At 30.9% G+C, this 16,160-nt stretch overlaps 1 protein-coding gene across 1 annotated transcript; it reads right to left on the reverse strand.

Moving 5' to 3' along the window:
- Positions 1-2,029: 2,029 nt before the first annotated feature.
- Positions 2,030-4,025, reverse strand: LOC112638760 (proline-rich extensin-like protein EPR1). The gene is made up of 3 exons (XM_025410974.1): positions 3,915-4,025; positions 2,667-2,686; positions 2,030-2,598 (listed from the first exon to the last, which is right to left on the reverse strand). Exon 3 carries the CDS (start codon positions 2,596-2,598, stop codon positions 2,035-2,037), a length of 564 nt encoding a protein of 187 aa, XP_025266759.1. The 5' UTR covers positions 2,667-2,686; positions 3,915-4,025; the 3' UTR covers positions 2,030-2,034.
- Between the last annotated feature and the right edge of the window lie 12,135 nt (positions 4,026-16,160).

Here is a 16,160-nt window from a genome sequence, read left to right on the forward strand (position 1 = left end):
GTATCATTTATTTGGCAGATTCTGAGGTTTGTTCGGATTCTTCCGAGGGGGTTGTTGTATTGATCTTTTTTTGAATAAGATAGGCAGGACGTCCTTGTTGTAGGTCGTTCCGGCGGACGTCGATTTTCATCGGAACGCCCCGTTCGTTTCCCGAGGTGCTAGGTTGATTCATTTCTTGAGCTCGTCTATAGGCGAGTTTGCGACATTCTTCTATAAGATGTCCGGGAGTTTTACAATATCGACAAATCTTAGTTTGATAATTATGTTGAGGTGGTGCAGTTATTATTGCCTTGTTTGGTGTAACGGGGTACGGGGGTTGAGAATTTGGTTGACCATTATTGGGGCGGTACGAGGGTCGATATCCGCTATTATTATTATTGTTAATATTATTGTGTACAGGATTTCGTCGGACAATATTACTGGTATTGTTAGGAAGATCAGCGCGTGGTTGGAAGTTTGGACGGAAGAGGGTTCGTTTACGAATATTCTCCGCTTCGATAGTCTTAGATAATTGTATAGCTGTGCTAATTCCTTCTTCGAAGGTTCTTGGGCGCTCTAGTTTTACTCGCACTAATAACTCGGAGGGAAGCCCGTTAATAAAACTATTCATTGTGGTTGCTTCTATAGCGTCTTTATTTCGTTCGCCGATATTTCCGGATAGATCGGATTCTCCGTCTATAATAGCAGTGCGTAACTCCTGTACTCTCGCGATATAATCGAAAATATTTTCATTCTGTTTCATATAAATGTTAGCTAATTCTCCTCTATATTGGTCGACCGATTTGTTAGGTCCAAAAATGAGTTTTAATCGTTTGGTCAATTCTAGTACGGTGTGGCATTCTACTCCTTCTATGGCGGAATAAGCGTGTCCCTGTAGTTTATTGATAATAAGTTGCACGAGATGGTATTCATGATATACCGGTATCAAGTCGAGGGCGCGTTCGCAAATTTTGCTAAAATGAAAAACTGACATTTTATGTCCGTCGAATTTTGGTACAGTGTCGATAGCGTCTTTGAGACGTATCGGGGAGGGTTGGTCTACAGGGTCATGATGTTGGGAAGTTTGATGGGAAAATGATCGTTCTTCACGCGGGGCATATCTCTCTTCCCTTTGAGCGAGTTCTAAGTTTGCAAGTCTTGAATTAATTCTTTCGACACAACTAGTTATCGTTTGCATTGAAGCCATTAGTTGCTCGATGGCGGGTTGTTCGTGAACTTCAGCCTTTCCTTTACGATCCATTTCTTCTTGCATCTTTGTTAAATGTTCGTTCTGAGCTTGCAGAGATTCAGCTTGTTCTCTCATTTGTCTTTCCTTTTCATTTAATTTTTGCATTAAAATTTCGGTTTCTTCTGCCGTATATTGTTTTCTAGTAGCACCGGCGGCTACAGAGCTTGCTGAGCTTGATCGGGTCTGCATGACGTCTTCAAAAATTTATTTCTATTTATCGACAACTCTCCACGAAGCTTAGATTCTTTAGGCAGATCCCACCGACAATTCTCCACGAAGCTTAGATTCTTTAGGCAGATCCCACCGACAATTCTCCACGAAGCTTAGATTCTTTAGGCAGATCCCACCGACAATTCTCCACGAAGCTTAGATTCTTTAGGCAGATCCCACCGCTGCCACCATTTTTTTTTGTTACGTTTTGAGATTTCGTTGTTACGTCTCGATCGTAACTTCTCACGTATTTATTTGTTACGCAATTGTAACTTCTCTCTATTTCTTTTTCAGGGCAACCTGCCAAGCCGGCTATACCCTAGGACGCCGAGAGACTAAGAATCTTTTGCGCTTCTTTCAGGAGAGGGATTGACGATGGGAAATAGATTAGGTGCGTTGAACCTGACCCAATTTATCCTTTTTGATCTGTTTTCTTTTATTAGTTTACTTCCTTAGAGCTTTACAAATCTTTATTATTGTTATTATTGTTATTATTTGACAGTTGTAGATAGTGTATATCGTTATACGTATAGATGTGTGTATGTAGTTAATGTTCTTCTCTATAGCATTTCTAAGGCGATATCTAGATATGGTTATTATTCGCGGTTGTTGAAGAAATTATCTCGCTGCAAGTATTCGTAGATCTCGATAAAATCTTCGTCTGTTAGTCCTGCGAGGGGTTGGATACTGCTTGGTAAGACTAGGTCCTCTGGTTCCGGGTAGAAATTTGGTTCAGGGGGATCCAGAACTTGACCTGGGTTGGATGGACCAGCCTCAGTTTCTGTGCTTTGTTCTATGGGTCTTCGTTCTTCCGGTATGGAAGGAAGATCTTCCGGTGTCCTGACCGGCGAGTAGCTGGGATTAGATGAATCCTGGATGGGGGAGTAATTGGGCGATGGCGGCCTGGCTCTGGGCTGTTGTTCCTCTTGAAGAACCGCTGGAGGGTTTCGGGGAGGACGATAAGGGTATGCGCGGGAGGGCGCGAAACTACGCACTGGAGAGTACCTTGTTACTCTGCTTGTTAAGTCGTTCTCGTCGGCAAACAACTGACGAGCTGTAGGGAGCCTAAGTACCGACCGGGAGGCACGCCTGCGGCGTATACCCGCGGCACGGAGGGGAATTTCGCGTCCAACGGAAGAAGTTCGGCGGGGGTTAACCATCTACCGAGGGAATACGACTATTTAGTATGTTTGATGCGATTGATTTAACACAAAAGGGGTTTACTTACGATGATGCGTAGAAAGGTACCTGTTAAGATGAATGGTTTTATAAGGTAAATGTAGTCACAGCAAGGTGGTTCATAGAGTTAAGACGAATAATACGGCTTAACGGATTATTGTGAGATAAACGAATGTAGATTATGATAGTATATCTCACTCGTTCTCATATCATGGTTGAAACGTTCGGCTATATACAGTTCATTGGGGTACAGCAATTAATGATTTATTTAATATATTTTGAATTTTTCAGGGGCATGCGGTTGCACCGAGAGGTCCGGAGATTCAGGGGGTACAGACAAGGATACGGGTAAGAGCGGCTGGCTTACTTCAGATAAGTATAAAATTCATAAAATGTTTTCGATAGTTAACTTGTAAGCCAGTGCATTAATTCTATTATTTCGACAGATCCTCTAGGAGCGAGTCTTAGATTCTGAGTCTAGTATCGATGTGCAAGACGTCACGTCACAGCGGCACAGGATCCACGGAGAAATTCTTTCAGAGAAGCTCTCCGTGAAAGCGGCAGAGGAGTAGAATTTGCTACTCAATGCACATCGAGTGACTAACTCGAACGACGCTACACTCTAGGATACGCTTCGAGCGTTCTCAGAGGGTCGGTTGAAATTTAAATTATTCAACTCGAAAGAAAAATTTAAAGTCTGTATACGGACAGGTAGGATTCGGGAAAATTGTCGTACAACGGATGATAATTTATCTAGCATATACTGAATTTCCAGGAGCATGCGGCTGCACCGAGAGGTCTGGAGATTCAAGGATACAGACGAGGATACGGGTGGAAGCGGCTGGCTTACTTCAGATAAGTATAAAATTCATAAAATGTTTTGATAGTTAACTTGTAAGCCAGTGCATAATTCTATTATTTCGACAGATCCTCTAGGAGCGAGTCTTAGATTCTGAGTCTAGTATCGATGTGCAAGACGTCACGTCACAGCGGCACAGGATCCACGGAGAAATTCTTTCAGAGAAGCTCTCCGTGAAAGCGGCAGAGGAGTAGAATTTGCTACTCAATGCACATCGAGTGACTAACTCGAACGACGCTACACTCTAGGATACGCTTCGAGCGTTCTCAGAGGATCGGTTGAAATTTAAATAATTCAACTCGAAAGAAAAATTTAAAGTCTGTATACGGCAAGTAAGATTCTGGGAAAATTGTCAATAGGCCTAGAATAAATCAACCTAATATACGAAGTTATTATCAAGGTTGATTAAGAATGATTATTATTTTATTATTTCCTTACCGGATGACGGGATCAATGGATGAATACAGGCACCGCTGCTCCTTCCCTGGGTTGCTCGACCTCGGTGAGAACCTGAAGAAGTGGCAAGGCAGCGCAGAGAATGGCCAAAGAGTCAGAGGTTGCTGGATGGTAGCACTTTATTAAAGTGTTAATGTTGATACAGCTCTCTTAATAGAGATTGAGACTAAGTCCCGAAAGAAAAAATCAAAATCGCGACTAAGTTATTTTCGAATAAGTTAAGGTGTCCGGTAGGCTTCTAGGTTTTTCCTCTTCGAGAGCTGGAGATCTGATGGGCGTAGAGAGAGCTGAGACACAGGCGAGTTAATGGCGCAGAGACACACAGGCGGCGGCGCGGCGGCCTTATATACCTTCCTCTGGTTCGATGTTTAATGGTAGGGAGAAGAGGTGGGCCTTTTGGTGATTGGTGGGTCGGCTGCTGGAGCTATCCCTTCCTGCTATGAGTTTGCGATGTGGTGGGTGAGAGTTTTGTGGTAGGGATTGCAAGTCTTGCGTCTTAGATTTATTAAATAATTTTAGAATAATTTTTAATAATGATTTTTAACAATCAGAATTTTTTATAATATCGTATTTATGTTATTAGAAAATTTGAGTTCGATTTATAACAATTGTTTAAATTTTAAGTGATATTTTGGTAAATTCTGATGTATTAAACCATTATTATTACAATGATTTTTACAATGGTGCGTATATAGTTAAAATTAATAATTAGTAATTAATTAATATTTAGTAAATTAATAATTAGTAATAATTAGTAAAGAAAAATTTAGCATTTGGATTGCAGATTCTAACGCAACGGATGCGAAGATGGCTTATCTCTTTTTCTAAAAATAGATATGCTGGATGTCCTTCGAAGAATGCTCACTGCATTCTTTCTCTTTATAAGACACATTAGTAACAGTAATATTTTTTAATGAATTACCTTTTAAAATTCGTTTACGTGGTTTAAATTGGCATATTACACGTATTATTTCCAGGTTTAATAATTATCTTAAGACTAATTATTAAGATTTATCATTTACAAGATATATTTTTATTTATTTAATAAAGGCTTTAACAATTAGAATTTTTGTGGTTTTATATGTATATATTTTAAAATTTTCAAAGTCGACTTTTAATGATTACTCAAGTCTATGAATAATATTTTAATAAATTCTAATGCGTTAAGCCATTATTATTACAATAAATTTTACAATAAGAATATATGGAAATTAATTATCGCTTCGCTTAATAGTTATTATGTCGCTAAAAGAAATTTTATTCTTACAGTTCTCGGAACAACGTATGAAAAAGCGGCTCGTTTTACTTCTAAGAATGATCACGACGGATGTGCTCGAAGAATTCATTGCACGCTCTACCGTGATCTTTTATTCAAGAGGTCTTTTGATTCTGACAATATTTTATTCTTTGAAGATTTTCATTTGGGCGACTTTTATATTAGCACATATATATATATATATATATATGTATAGATATGTATTCGCATATTGCTTATGAAAATTGATTTCAGCAAGTTTTTACTGAATCGTATTTAATAATCATCGTATAAGATTAATAATTATTGTATAAAATCTTGGGGTTATTAATATTAATTATTTGTTAATATTCGTAATATATATATATATATATGTTTTGTGTGCTGATTAATTTTGTCGCGGTAGCAGTCTATTATATCTCCTCCTTTGTTTTATTGTTAAATTTGTTACAAAATGTATATGCATATAGCATGCATATACATATAGGGATATTGTTGGACAAGTTAATATATATATGTTCAATTTCTATCGCGACGCGTATTTATTGTATTTATACCGTTATTTTATTGAGTTTGGTTATAAAATATATATGCGTATATGTAAATTTAGTCAATTTATATGTTACATATAGTATGCATATATATAGGGATAATTTTGGACAAGTTAAGATATATATTTGTAAATTTCCATCGCAACGCTTATTTATTGTATTTATACCTTTATTTTATTGAGTTTTGTTATAAAATATATATGCGTATATGTAAATTTATTCAATTTATATATTACGTATAGTATGCATATATATATAGGGAGATTTCTGGACATGTTAATATATATATGTGTCAATTTCTATCGCGACGCGTATTTATTGTATTTATACCGTTATTTTATTGAGTTTGGTTATAAAATATATATGCGTATATGTAAATTTATTCGATTTATAGGTTACATATAGTATGCATATATATATAAAGGTGTATATTTTTATCTATTAATATTTGTTAATTTTTCGTCCTGACGATTGTTTATTACGTCTCTACTTTTATTTTATTGGATTTTGTTATAAAATATGTATGCATATGTGTATATGTAGTCAGTTCATATGTCACATATAGTATGCATATATATGTATATAGAGGTATATGATACTGGATAATAGTATAATATTAATAGAGAATACTTTGTTAATGCTTAATTATAAAAGAGAAGTCGATGTATTAATTTGGTTTGCATTCATGCGAGCGCGAATTTAGATCTTCCCTCTGCCTTTAGGTCGGGAGAGGATGTTTAAAAATTCCAATGGAGATAACGCGACGTGCTGGACTTGGCCTTGCACGCTTGTTCGACTCGTAGAGTTATACGCATAATATTCTTTGTGCATATTATTCGTAAGTACACGTATTATTTCTCTATTTCTCTCGTGTTTTCACGTTTTATTTCCTTTGACTTAATGATATATGTATATTATGCATGGTAAGAAGTTGCTGTCATTATATTCATTGTTGAATTTTTTTATTTTTATTTAATAAAGTTTTTAATTTAGATTCTATTTTTGAGTGTTATTTCACACGTTATGCAGCTGGGCCTTATTCATTTCTCGGAAGATTTTAGTCTTACATTATTAAATTTGCATATGTTCATATGCACGTACATATATATATATATATATATATATATATATATATATATATATACGTATAAGAGTGCTCATATGTAAATGTTCGTGCATTTTACAATTGTGTATATACATTTTATATTCATAGTAGCTATAGGTGTCCATCCTTAATATTATTATTTTATTTATTCAGGCGATACTTTTGCCAGGGGGGTACCCGGTGAGTAGGAACACGAATATAGGGTGTCCATATATTTTCGTCATATGAAGACTTACTAGTAAGTAATATTCTGACATAATTATACTTAATAAGGTTTGGTATTATGAAATTTTGTCATTAAAGTACTTGAAAAAGGGGGATTATTATAGTTGAAAACTTTTTATATGAAGTGTTAATATTTTATAAGGCTTGGTACATGCATTCATATATAGAAGAGTGTGATCGTAAATGTTCATGGTTGATTTTTGATGATGTTCATTGGCCTTATTCTGATTTTTTAATTATTTTAATCTAAATTTTATATTATTTTGTTCATTTATGCTAGTTGGTTTTTCTTTCTTTTCATTGGCTCATGTGTATATGCCTTAAGCATATAGATGCTATCCATTTTGTTATACTTAATGCTTTGCAAATTTTTATAAAATATTGACAGCCTCGTGTTAGAAATTATTATTCTTATGACCAAATATTATTTTACATTAATTTTTCAGGCATCCAGGAGGGGGGTCATGTGACTTCGTCATATAAGGTATTCTTATTTGATTTTCAGGTAAGATCACTTTAAATTATTATTTGTGTTATGGGCCGCTAGTATTTGGTTAAATTTCGTTATTAGCTTATTATAAGTGAATATTTTATTTGTTAAGGTCTTATTATTCATTTATTATTGGTTATAAGAGTGGATGCATATATATATATATACATATATATATATATATATATTCATATGTATAATTGTTAGAATTATTTTGTAGAATTTGAAGCTAGATTTTACTACCAAAATTTTGTTTCTGAAATTTTTTATCGTTAATATTTTTATTAATTTATGGTCTAAGAACATATATTCATTTTTATTTGTTTTTAGGTGTCAACAGGTTTAGCAAGAAAAACAAGCAGTGCTGAATTAAAATGTTGATGGTCAAGGATATATTATTATTTCTAAGGGTAAGTCTTATTAAAATTTATGCAAATTCATTATTGTTATTATTATTGTTATTAGTGTTATTATTATTATTTGCATTTAAGCAATTTCAATTTTAATCATAGAGAATTATTAGTACCATATAATTTATTAGTTTTATCAATTGTTAAATTTTGGTTATTATCTTACGTTTTTATTTATAATTTTGTCTTTACAAGTTTCATAGGATATTTATTAAATATTCATTGTTAGTTGGGGATTAATATATATATATCTTGTAATTATTCAATGGCACTTAAATTATATTATTATAAAATATTTTAACATTTATTATTCTTGTATTTGTTATGTTATCCTTGTGACGATATTAAGTCGGATACTAGTAATTTTGATTTTAATGATATTATTTAGAGGGAGAGTTCGTTTGATATTTATACGATTTTGTTTTGTATTTCGATTATTAGTATCGCGATATTATTTAGTGCATAGCTATTATTTATTTGGTTTTATGATTTATAGGTTATACTGGGAGCAGTATATCGATGGTCAATGGAAAATAAAATATTATCGTCGTGAGGGGTTACATCTATATACCCAATATGTTGGAATTATTATCCCAGAGATGTATACGAGAGCATTTTCACCCAATTTGGACGTCATTTTTTTGATGAATTAGTCGACTAGTGTGGTGATCTACTTGGTCATGGTATCATGATTATATTATTTTTATAATTCTATTGTAAAAGATCTCGAAGTTACAACACTTTTGTTTGGTAAATTTGATTGTTAGCATCATATTTATACTTCTAGTGAGTAGGGACTGTTATTTTAGAACTATATACGGGAGCATATTAGGACGTGTACTTATTTTGATTAATTAATCGATTAGTACGTTGATCTACTTGGTAATGGGATCACAATTATGCCCTTAGTATATCTCTATTGTAAAAGATATCGAAGTTACAAACATTTTAAATTTTTGTTTTGGGGTTGCCTTCAAAATTTTACTGCTAGAATAATCACCGGGGAAGCTACTAGAAGGTGTCAGATTTTTATCGTTAATCTTTATTCGTTTAATGAATTATCCTAACAAAGTCTACGCCAAGTATTGGCTTTATTTTGTATTAATTGTTTTATTTCTTTTACAGGTTACCGAATGGGAGCGTACATTATTTATATACGGGGAGAAGAGGGTTGATGGATCAACATTTCTACGTCGAAAATTATAGGGGTTGTTTCAACGCATAATTTTATAAATATATATATATAAACATATATATATATATATGTTTTTAGTTAAGACATCGGTGTTGTAAGGATTTTTGATTATATAAGTATTTTTAATGGTACTACTATAAGACGTACCTATTAATATTATGTTATTATATTTTTAGCACGTTTTAATTATTATATTTTTAATTATTTAAAGGCGATTGTGTTGCTTTTGTGATTATATAATATGTTTGCCTGTCATGTCCTATGCATATTAATTATTTAATCAATTCTGTCAAGTAATTTATCAAGTCTGTCGCTAAAATTTAATTATTAAATTTTATCGTTAATATTTGATTCTTCCAATTATATTTTATTATTGATGTTTCATTAAAATTTTGAGATTCGTTAACTAATTAATTTTTCTCTTTCAGGTGCAGGACTACCGTGGCTTTACTTTTAAATGATATTTGGATTTGTCGATGTCGAGGTGGATGATTATTAAAAATCGCTCACATCGCGGGATTTTATATAGATCTTGATTGTTAGTATTAATTTCTTTTTAGAGGAAGTTAAGGAATACAAGGTTTAAAATTATATTATTAATAACAAGAATGTGTATACGTATATGTATCAAAATTTTAATATTGGTTTGTATGTCTTAAGATATTAATTTTATAAACGGCATACAATAAGATTTTATAAATGTCGATACTTTTGCTTTATATAAATGAAATATTGAATTATCATTATCATATAATAATTTTAAATTTTGATTAATGCATTAAGATTTCGATTGTTCATATATCAAAATGATTTTATCTAATTTATTACAATTTGCTTAGGAATACTGTTGCTGGAAATATCTTTTATTAATTCTCATTGGTCAAAGCATTGATTTCTCAAGGGATTATTATTTTGTCTTAGTTTATTCGCGATATCCGTGTAGGGCAAAAATCGTCGTGTTTAATATATGTACATGTATGTGTATTAATTATATTTTTATTATATATTTTTCCTACACGTTATTAGAGAATATATATATATATATATTCATTGGGGAAAAGGGAAGCTTATAAATCATTTCATATTTATGGTTTGATAATCATAAGAAATTACATAAGTAAGCGTAAATGTTTCCCTTTGTTTATTATTGTATATATTTATAATGTTAACTTATTATTTCTTTTGTTAATTCTTATGCGTTAATTTCATTGATATATGATATATATTAATTATACGAATTTATTTTCTATAACATGGCGATTGACTATTATTGTTAGTAATTTGCCTTACGCGTATTTATTTATAATTGGTTATGTAATATATGCATGTGTCCGATTTAATATTATTAAAATTTATTCCTTGGTTATTGGTTGGACATTTGTCATGAAATAATTTAGTATTAATGTGCAGCGTTAAATTGTGAATTTTTATATTTTGATTATATTATCTTGGAGGGTCATTATCCTCTTCAATTATTTTATAGGAAATTGTATATAGACCTTTTATTAATTACGATTTTCTTTTTCAGGTTTCTAGTGGTGAGAATCTACATTTAAGAGAGTGTTTACGTGGGAAAAGAGAGAGATGTTCAAGCCTATGATTTGTGCTACAAGATTCCAACGATATATATATAAGCATAGACGTTCTTATTATTATATTTTTATTTATTCTTTTGGTTCAACAAAATGGTTTATAAATAATTTTATTTCATTGAGAAAAAAACTCTTATTAATTTCTGGTTAGCACATACTATATTTATTTAATAAATTCTGTATGTCATAAAGACTAATTAGGGGACTTTTATTTATCCGACAGATCAAATAGAAACAGATACGGATTTTAATTTTATTTAATTTATTCTCTTGAATTTTAAGTCATTATATTTATAAATTTTGTTGATGATCAGGTACATTTTGTTGTTCCATTTGGTGTATCTATGTGTATGTCTGTTTAATAATTAGGTTAGTAGGATCAATATAGCGATTTTATTTCAATATATTATGTAATAGAATTAATCATGATCAGATATATATATGTGTAGCGTATGTATATTTTGAGTAAAGTATAATTTGAGTAATATTTGAGTCTTATAGTTCTCCTAAATAGTAATGGAGATGTTAGACACAAAATTTCAGATATATATGTATATATAAGAGGCGGTATTTATGCTTGTTTAAAAATGTAATCTTATTTCAACAAATCTGTTGGTCATGGTATTAGAGTTTATTATTAGAAGTGTCATGTATAAGAGTTATAATTTTTCTTTTGAACGTATTGTACGTTTATTCTCGGTTATTTGTTCGTAATGTAATGAGTACGTATTTTTACTGAGTGGCTTTATATGAATATATATATATGTCACTATTGTAAAGACGATTTTATTTAGTTTTTGTGCAGAGTTTATTTTATTAATTATTTGTATTAAGCATTTTTGCTTGTAAATCAAGTCTTTGCGTCTCCTTTTATATGGTTAGGTCCTTAAGGTTATATTGTTAATAATTATTTAAAAGGGGCTTGTGGAGCAATTCCATTAATGTTAATCGTTGAGGGTTTTGATTCTTACTTTATAAGAGTGTTTCTTGTCTCTACTGGAAAATATGGGATTATTAGATTTGGCTTATATCGATTGGTTTCCTTTACAGATTCTTAAAATTGGGGATCTATGTACGAGTATACGCGTATGAAGGCGGAAAATATTCTAACTATTTGAAGAGTGCGGATTATATATACTTATCGGAAGGATAATTGATTTTACACTTCACGATACTTTAACTAGAACTTAAATCTATTCTACGTAAGTATATATATTTTCTTTTTCTTTTCTTTCATATATTGTTTTTTTTGTTATTTCATCTATTGTGTTTTTTTTTGTTAACAAAATGAATCGTTATCGAATCTGTTTCATTACGATTGATTGTTTGAATAATGAAAGATATTTGTAAATATATATATTTTAGATTTGAAATTCTTTACATTATTATGGCTTTATGATTTTCAATATTTTTAATTAAAGTTTATTCAATAAGTTTCCAATGATAACGGTTAGGTTCATTTTGTTAGATTTTGTCTATATATATATATATATATATTTAAATATATTTGCTAATCCTGGTTTTACGGTTAGTTCCACTAGTATAACGAAATTTTATATAGAGTAATAACGATATGATAATATTATACATTTTATTGATATTTTCTATAATTTTCAGGTATTCTGTAGCGACTTTCAATGAGTGTACTACACATATGCTGTCAGCGAGGGACAGATATATATATATATAGACGTTATTATATAACAATAGTAGGTAAAGATTATGATATAGATATAGTTTTGGAATTTTAATATGCGATATAGTATAATATAAAGATTTTGAAAATTTTTCATTGCGGGACGTAACATAGATAGCATTCGATGATGCGAAGTATGAACTAAGTAGAAATGAATGCTTTTAATCCGGATAACGCACGCCTGTGCGACGTACTAACGTGAATTAAACACTTTTTTTCAAGATAGCATGCGAGGATGCGAAGTACTGAACTAAGTAGAAATGAATGCTTTTAATCCGGATAACGCACGCCTCTGCGACGTACTAACGTGAATTAAACACTTTTTTTCAAGATAGCATTCGATGATGCGAAGTACTGAACTAAGTAGAAATGAATGCTTTTAATCCGGATAACGCACGCCTGTGCGACGTACTAAATTGAATTAAAAGCTTTCTTTCAAGATAGCATGCGATGATGCGAAGTACTGAACTAAGTAGAAATGAATGCTTTTAATCCGGATAACGCACGCCTATGCGACGTACTAACGTGAATTAAACGCTATTGTTACGTCCCGCAATAAAATTTTTCAAAATCCTTATATTATACTATATCGCATATTAAAATTTCAAAACTATACTATATCATAATCTTTATCTACTATTATTATATAATAACGTTTATATATATATATATATCTGTCCCGCGCTGACAGCATATGTGTAGTACGCTCCTCGAAAGTCGCTACAAATACCTGAAAATTATAAGAAAATATCAGTAAAATGTTATAATATTATCATATTATTATTACTCTCTATAAAATTTCGTTATACTAGGAACTAACCGTAAAACTAGAAATAGCGAATATATTTAATATATATATATATATATATATATATAGGACAAAATCTAACAAAATGAACCTAACATTATCATTGGAAATTTATTGAATAAACTTAATTTAACTATATTAAAAATCATAAAGCCATAATAATGTAAAGAATTTCAAATGTAAATATATACATACTTACGAGTATCTCTCATTATTCCAATAATCGATCGCAATGAAACAGATTTGATAATGATTCATTTTGTTAACAAAAAAAAGAAAAGAGAAAACCAATATACGAATAAAAAAAAAAGAAGAAAATTATATACTTACGTAGAATAGATTTAAGTTCTATTGAAATATCGTAAAATGTAAGATCAATTATCCTTCCGATAAGTATATATAATCCACACCCTTCAAATATTATATAGGAAATTTTCCCCTTATACGTGTATACTCGTACATAGATCCCCAATTTCAAGAATCTGTAAAGGAAACCAATCGATATAAGCCAAATCTAGTAATCCCATATTTTCCAGTAGAGACAAGAAACACTCTTATAAAGTAGGAATCAAAACCCTCAACGATTAACATTAATAGAATTGCTCCACAAGCCCTTTTAAATAATTATTAACATATAACCTTAAGGACCTAACCATATAAAAGGAGACGCAAAGACTTGATTTACAAGCAAAAATGCTTAATACAAATAATTTAATAAAATAAACTCTGCACAAAAAACTAAATAAAATCGTCTTTACAATAGTGACATATATATATATATTCATATAAAGCCACTCAGTAAAAATACGTACTCATTACATTACGAACAAATAACAGAAAAAACGTACAATACGTTCAAAAGAAAAATTATAACTCTTATATATGACACTTTTAATAATAAACTCTAATACCACGACCAACAGATTTGTTAAAATAAGATTACATTTTTAAATATGCATAAATACCGCCTCTTATATATACATATATATCTGAAATTTTGTGTCTAATATCTCCATTACTATTTAGGAGAACTATAAGACTTAAATATTACTCAAATTATACCTTACTCAAAATATACATATACTATACATATATTTGATTATATTAATTCTATTAACAACATATATATATAATGAAATAAAATCACTATATTAATCCTACTAACCTAATTACTAAACAAGACATACACATAGATACACCAAACGGAACAACAAAATGTACCTGTTGATCATCAACAAAATTTATAAATATAATGACTTAAAATTCAAGAGAATAAATTAAATAAAATTAAAATCCATATCTGTTCTTTGACTGTCGGATAAATAAAAGTCCCCTAATTATTCTTTATGACATACAGAATTTATTAAATAAATATAGTATGTGTTAACCAGAATAATAAGATTTTTTTTCCAATGAAATAAAATTAATTTATAAAACATTTTGTTGAACCAAAAGAATAAATAAAAATATAATAATAAGAACGTTATGCTTATATATATATCGTTGGAATCTTGTAGCACAAATCATAGGCTTGAACATCTCTCTTTCTCCCGCGTAACTCTCTCTTAATGTAGATTCTCACCACTAGAAACCTGAAAAAGAAAAATCGTAATTAATAAAAGGTCTATATACAATTTCCTATAAAATAATTGAAGAGGATAATGACCCTCCAAGATAATATAATCAAAATATAAAAATTCTCAATTTAACGTTGCACATTAATATAAATTATTTCATGACAAATGTCCAACCAATAACCAAGGATATAAATTTTAATAATATTAAATCGGACACATCATATATTACATAACCCAATTACAATAAATACGCGTAAGCAAATTACTAACAATAATAATAATCGCCATATTATAGAGAATTAAATTCATATAATTAATATATACAGGGTTGGGCAAAGTCCGGAAACGGTCAAATATCTCGAAAAGGATCAACTATAGCGAAAATTGTAAATAGCAAAGTTGTAGGGCTTAAAAAAATGTACCTAATGATTTTACTTTGAGTGAAGGACGAAGATCATATAAAAGTCAAATTGAATTTTTTAAATGGAACTGCCTACTTTTTATTGCATATTCTTATAGCTTATCTCGAGACCTTTCCAAAACACTATAATAAAATATTTTTTTGTTAAGTATTTTCCGAGTTACAAGACTTGAAAGTTACAGTACCGCATAATCCAAGGTGCACCACTCCGGTCACTCGGGTCACTTCCGCCGGTGACATACCTTTCAAAATATCGTTTCCCACTTTCTCAATTAATCAAATGTTCAAAATGTTTTCCTTCTACCGTTTGACAATGAGCTAAACGCTGATAAAAATTATTGATCACATTTCTTATTTGTTCTAAAGTAATCAGAGATGCTTCCTGTGTTATTCGGTTGCTAAGGTCTTCCAAATTACGTGGTTTTGTCACATAAACCTTACTTTTGAGATATCTCCAAAGAAAATAATCAAGAGGAGACAAATCAGGTGATCTAGCAGGCCATTCAATGGAACCTCTTCTACCTATCCATCGATCAGGAAAAACACGGTTTAGAAATTCACGTCGAATTCTTACTGCATAATGAGGTCCTGCTCCATCTTGGTTGAAACCACACAATTTTGCATGTTTGCGTTAAATAAATTTTCAATTTGAGGTATAATATGATCTTGCAATAAGTTTTCATACTTTTCAGCATTTAAATTACCATCTTTAAAAAATGGGCCAATAATACCGCGACTACAGATTCCTGCCCAGACATTCAATTTTTGTGGATATTGCGAAGATCACTCATCCAATGTGGTTTTCATCACTACCAATATCTACAATTGTGACGATTAACAGCACCGTTTATTTAAATGTGCTTTCGTCAGAAAAAACAACATAATTTAAAAATTAGCCTCATT

This window comes from Camponotus floridanus, unplaced genomic scaffold (genome assembly GCF_003227725.1).
Source record: "Camponotus floridanus strain SB8 unplaced genomic scaffold, Cflo_v7.5 scaffold363, whole genome shotgun sequence".
Classification (NCBI taxonomy): domain Eukaryota; kingdom Metazoa; phylum Arthropoda; class Insecta; order Hymenoptera; family Formicidae; genus Camponotus; species Camponotus floridanus.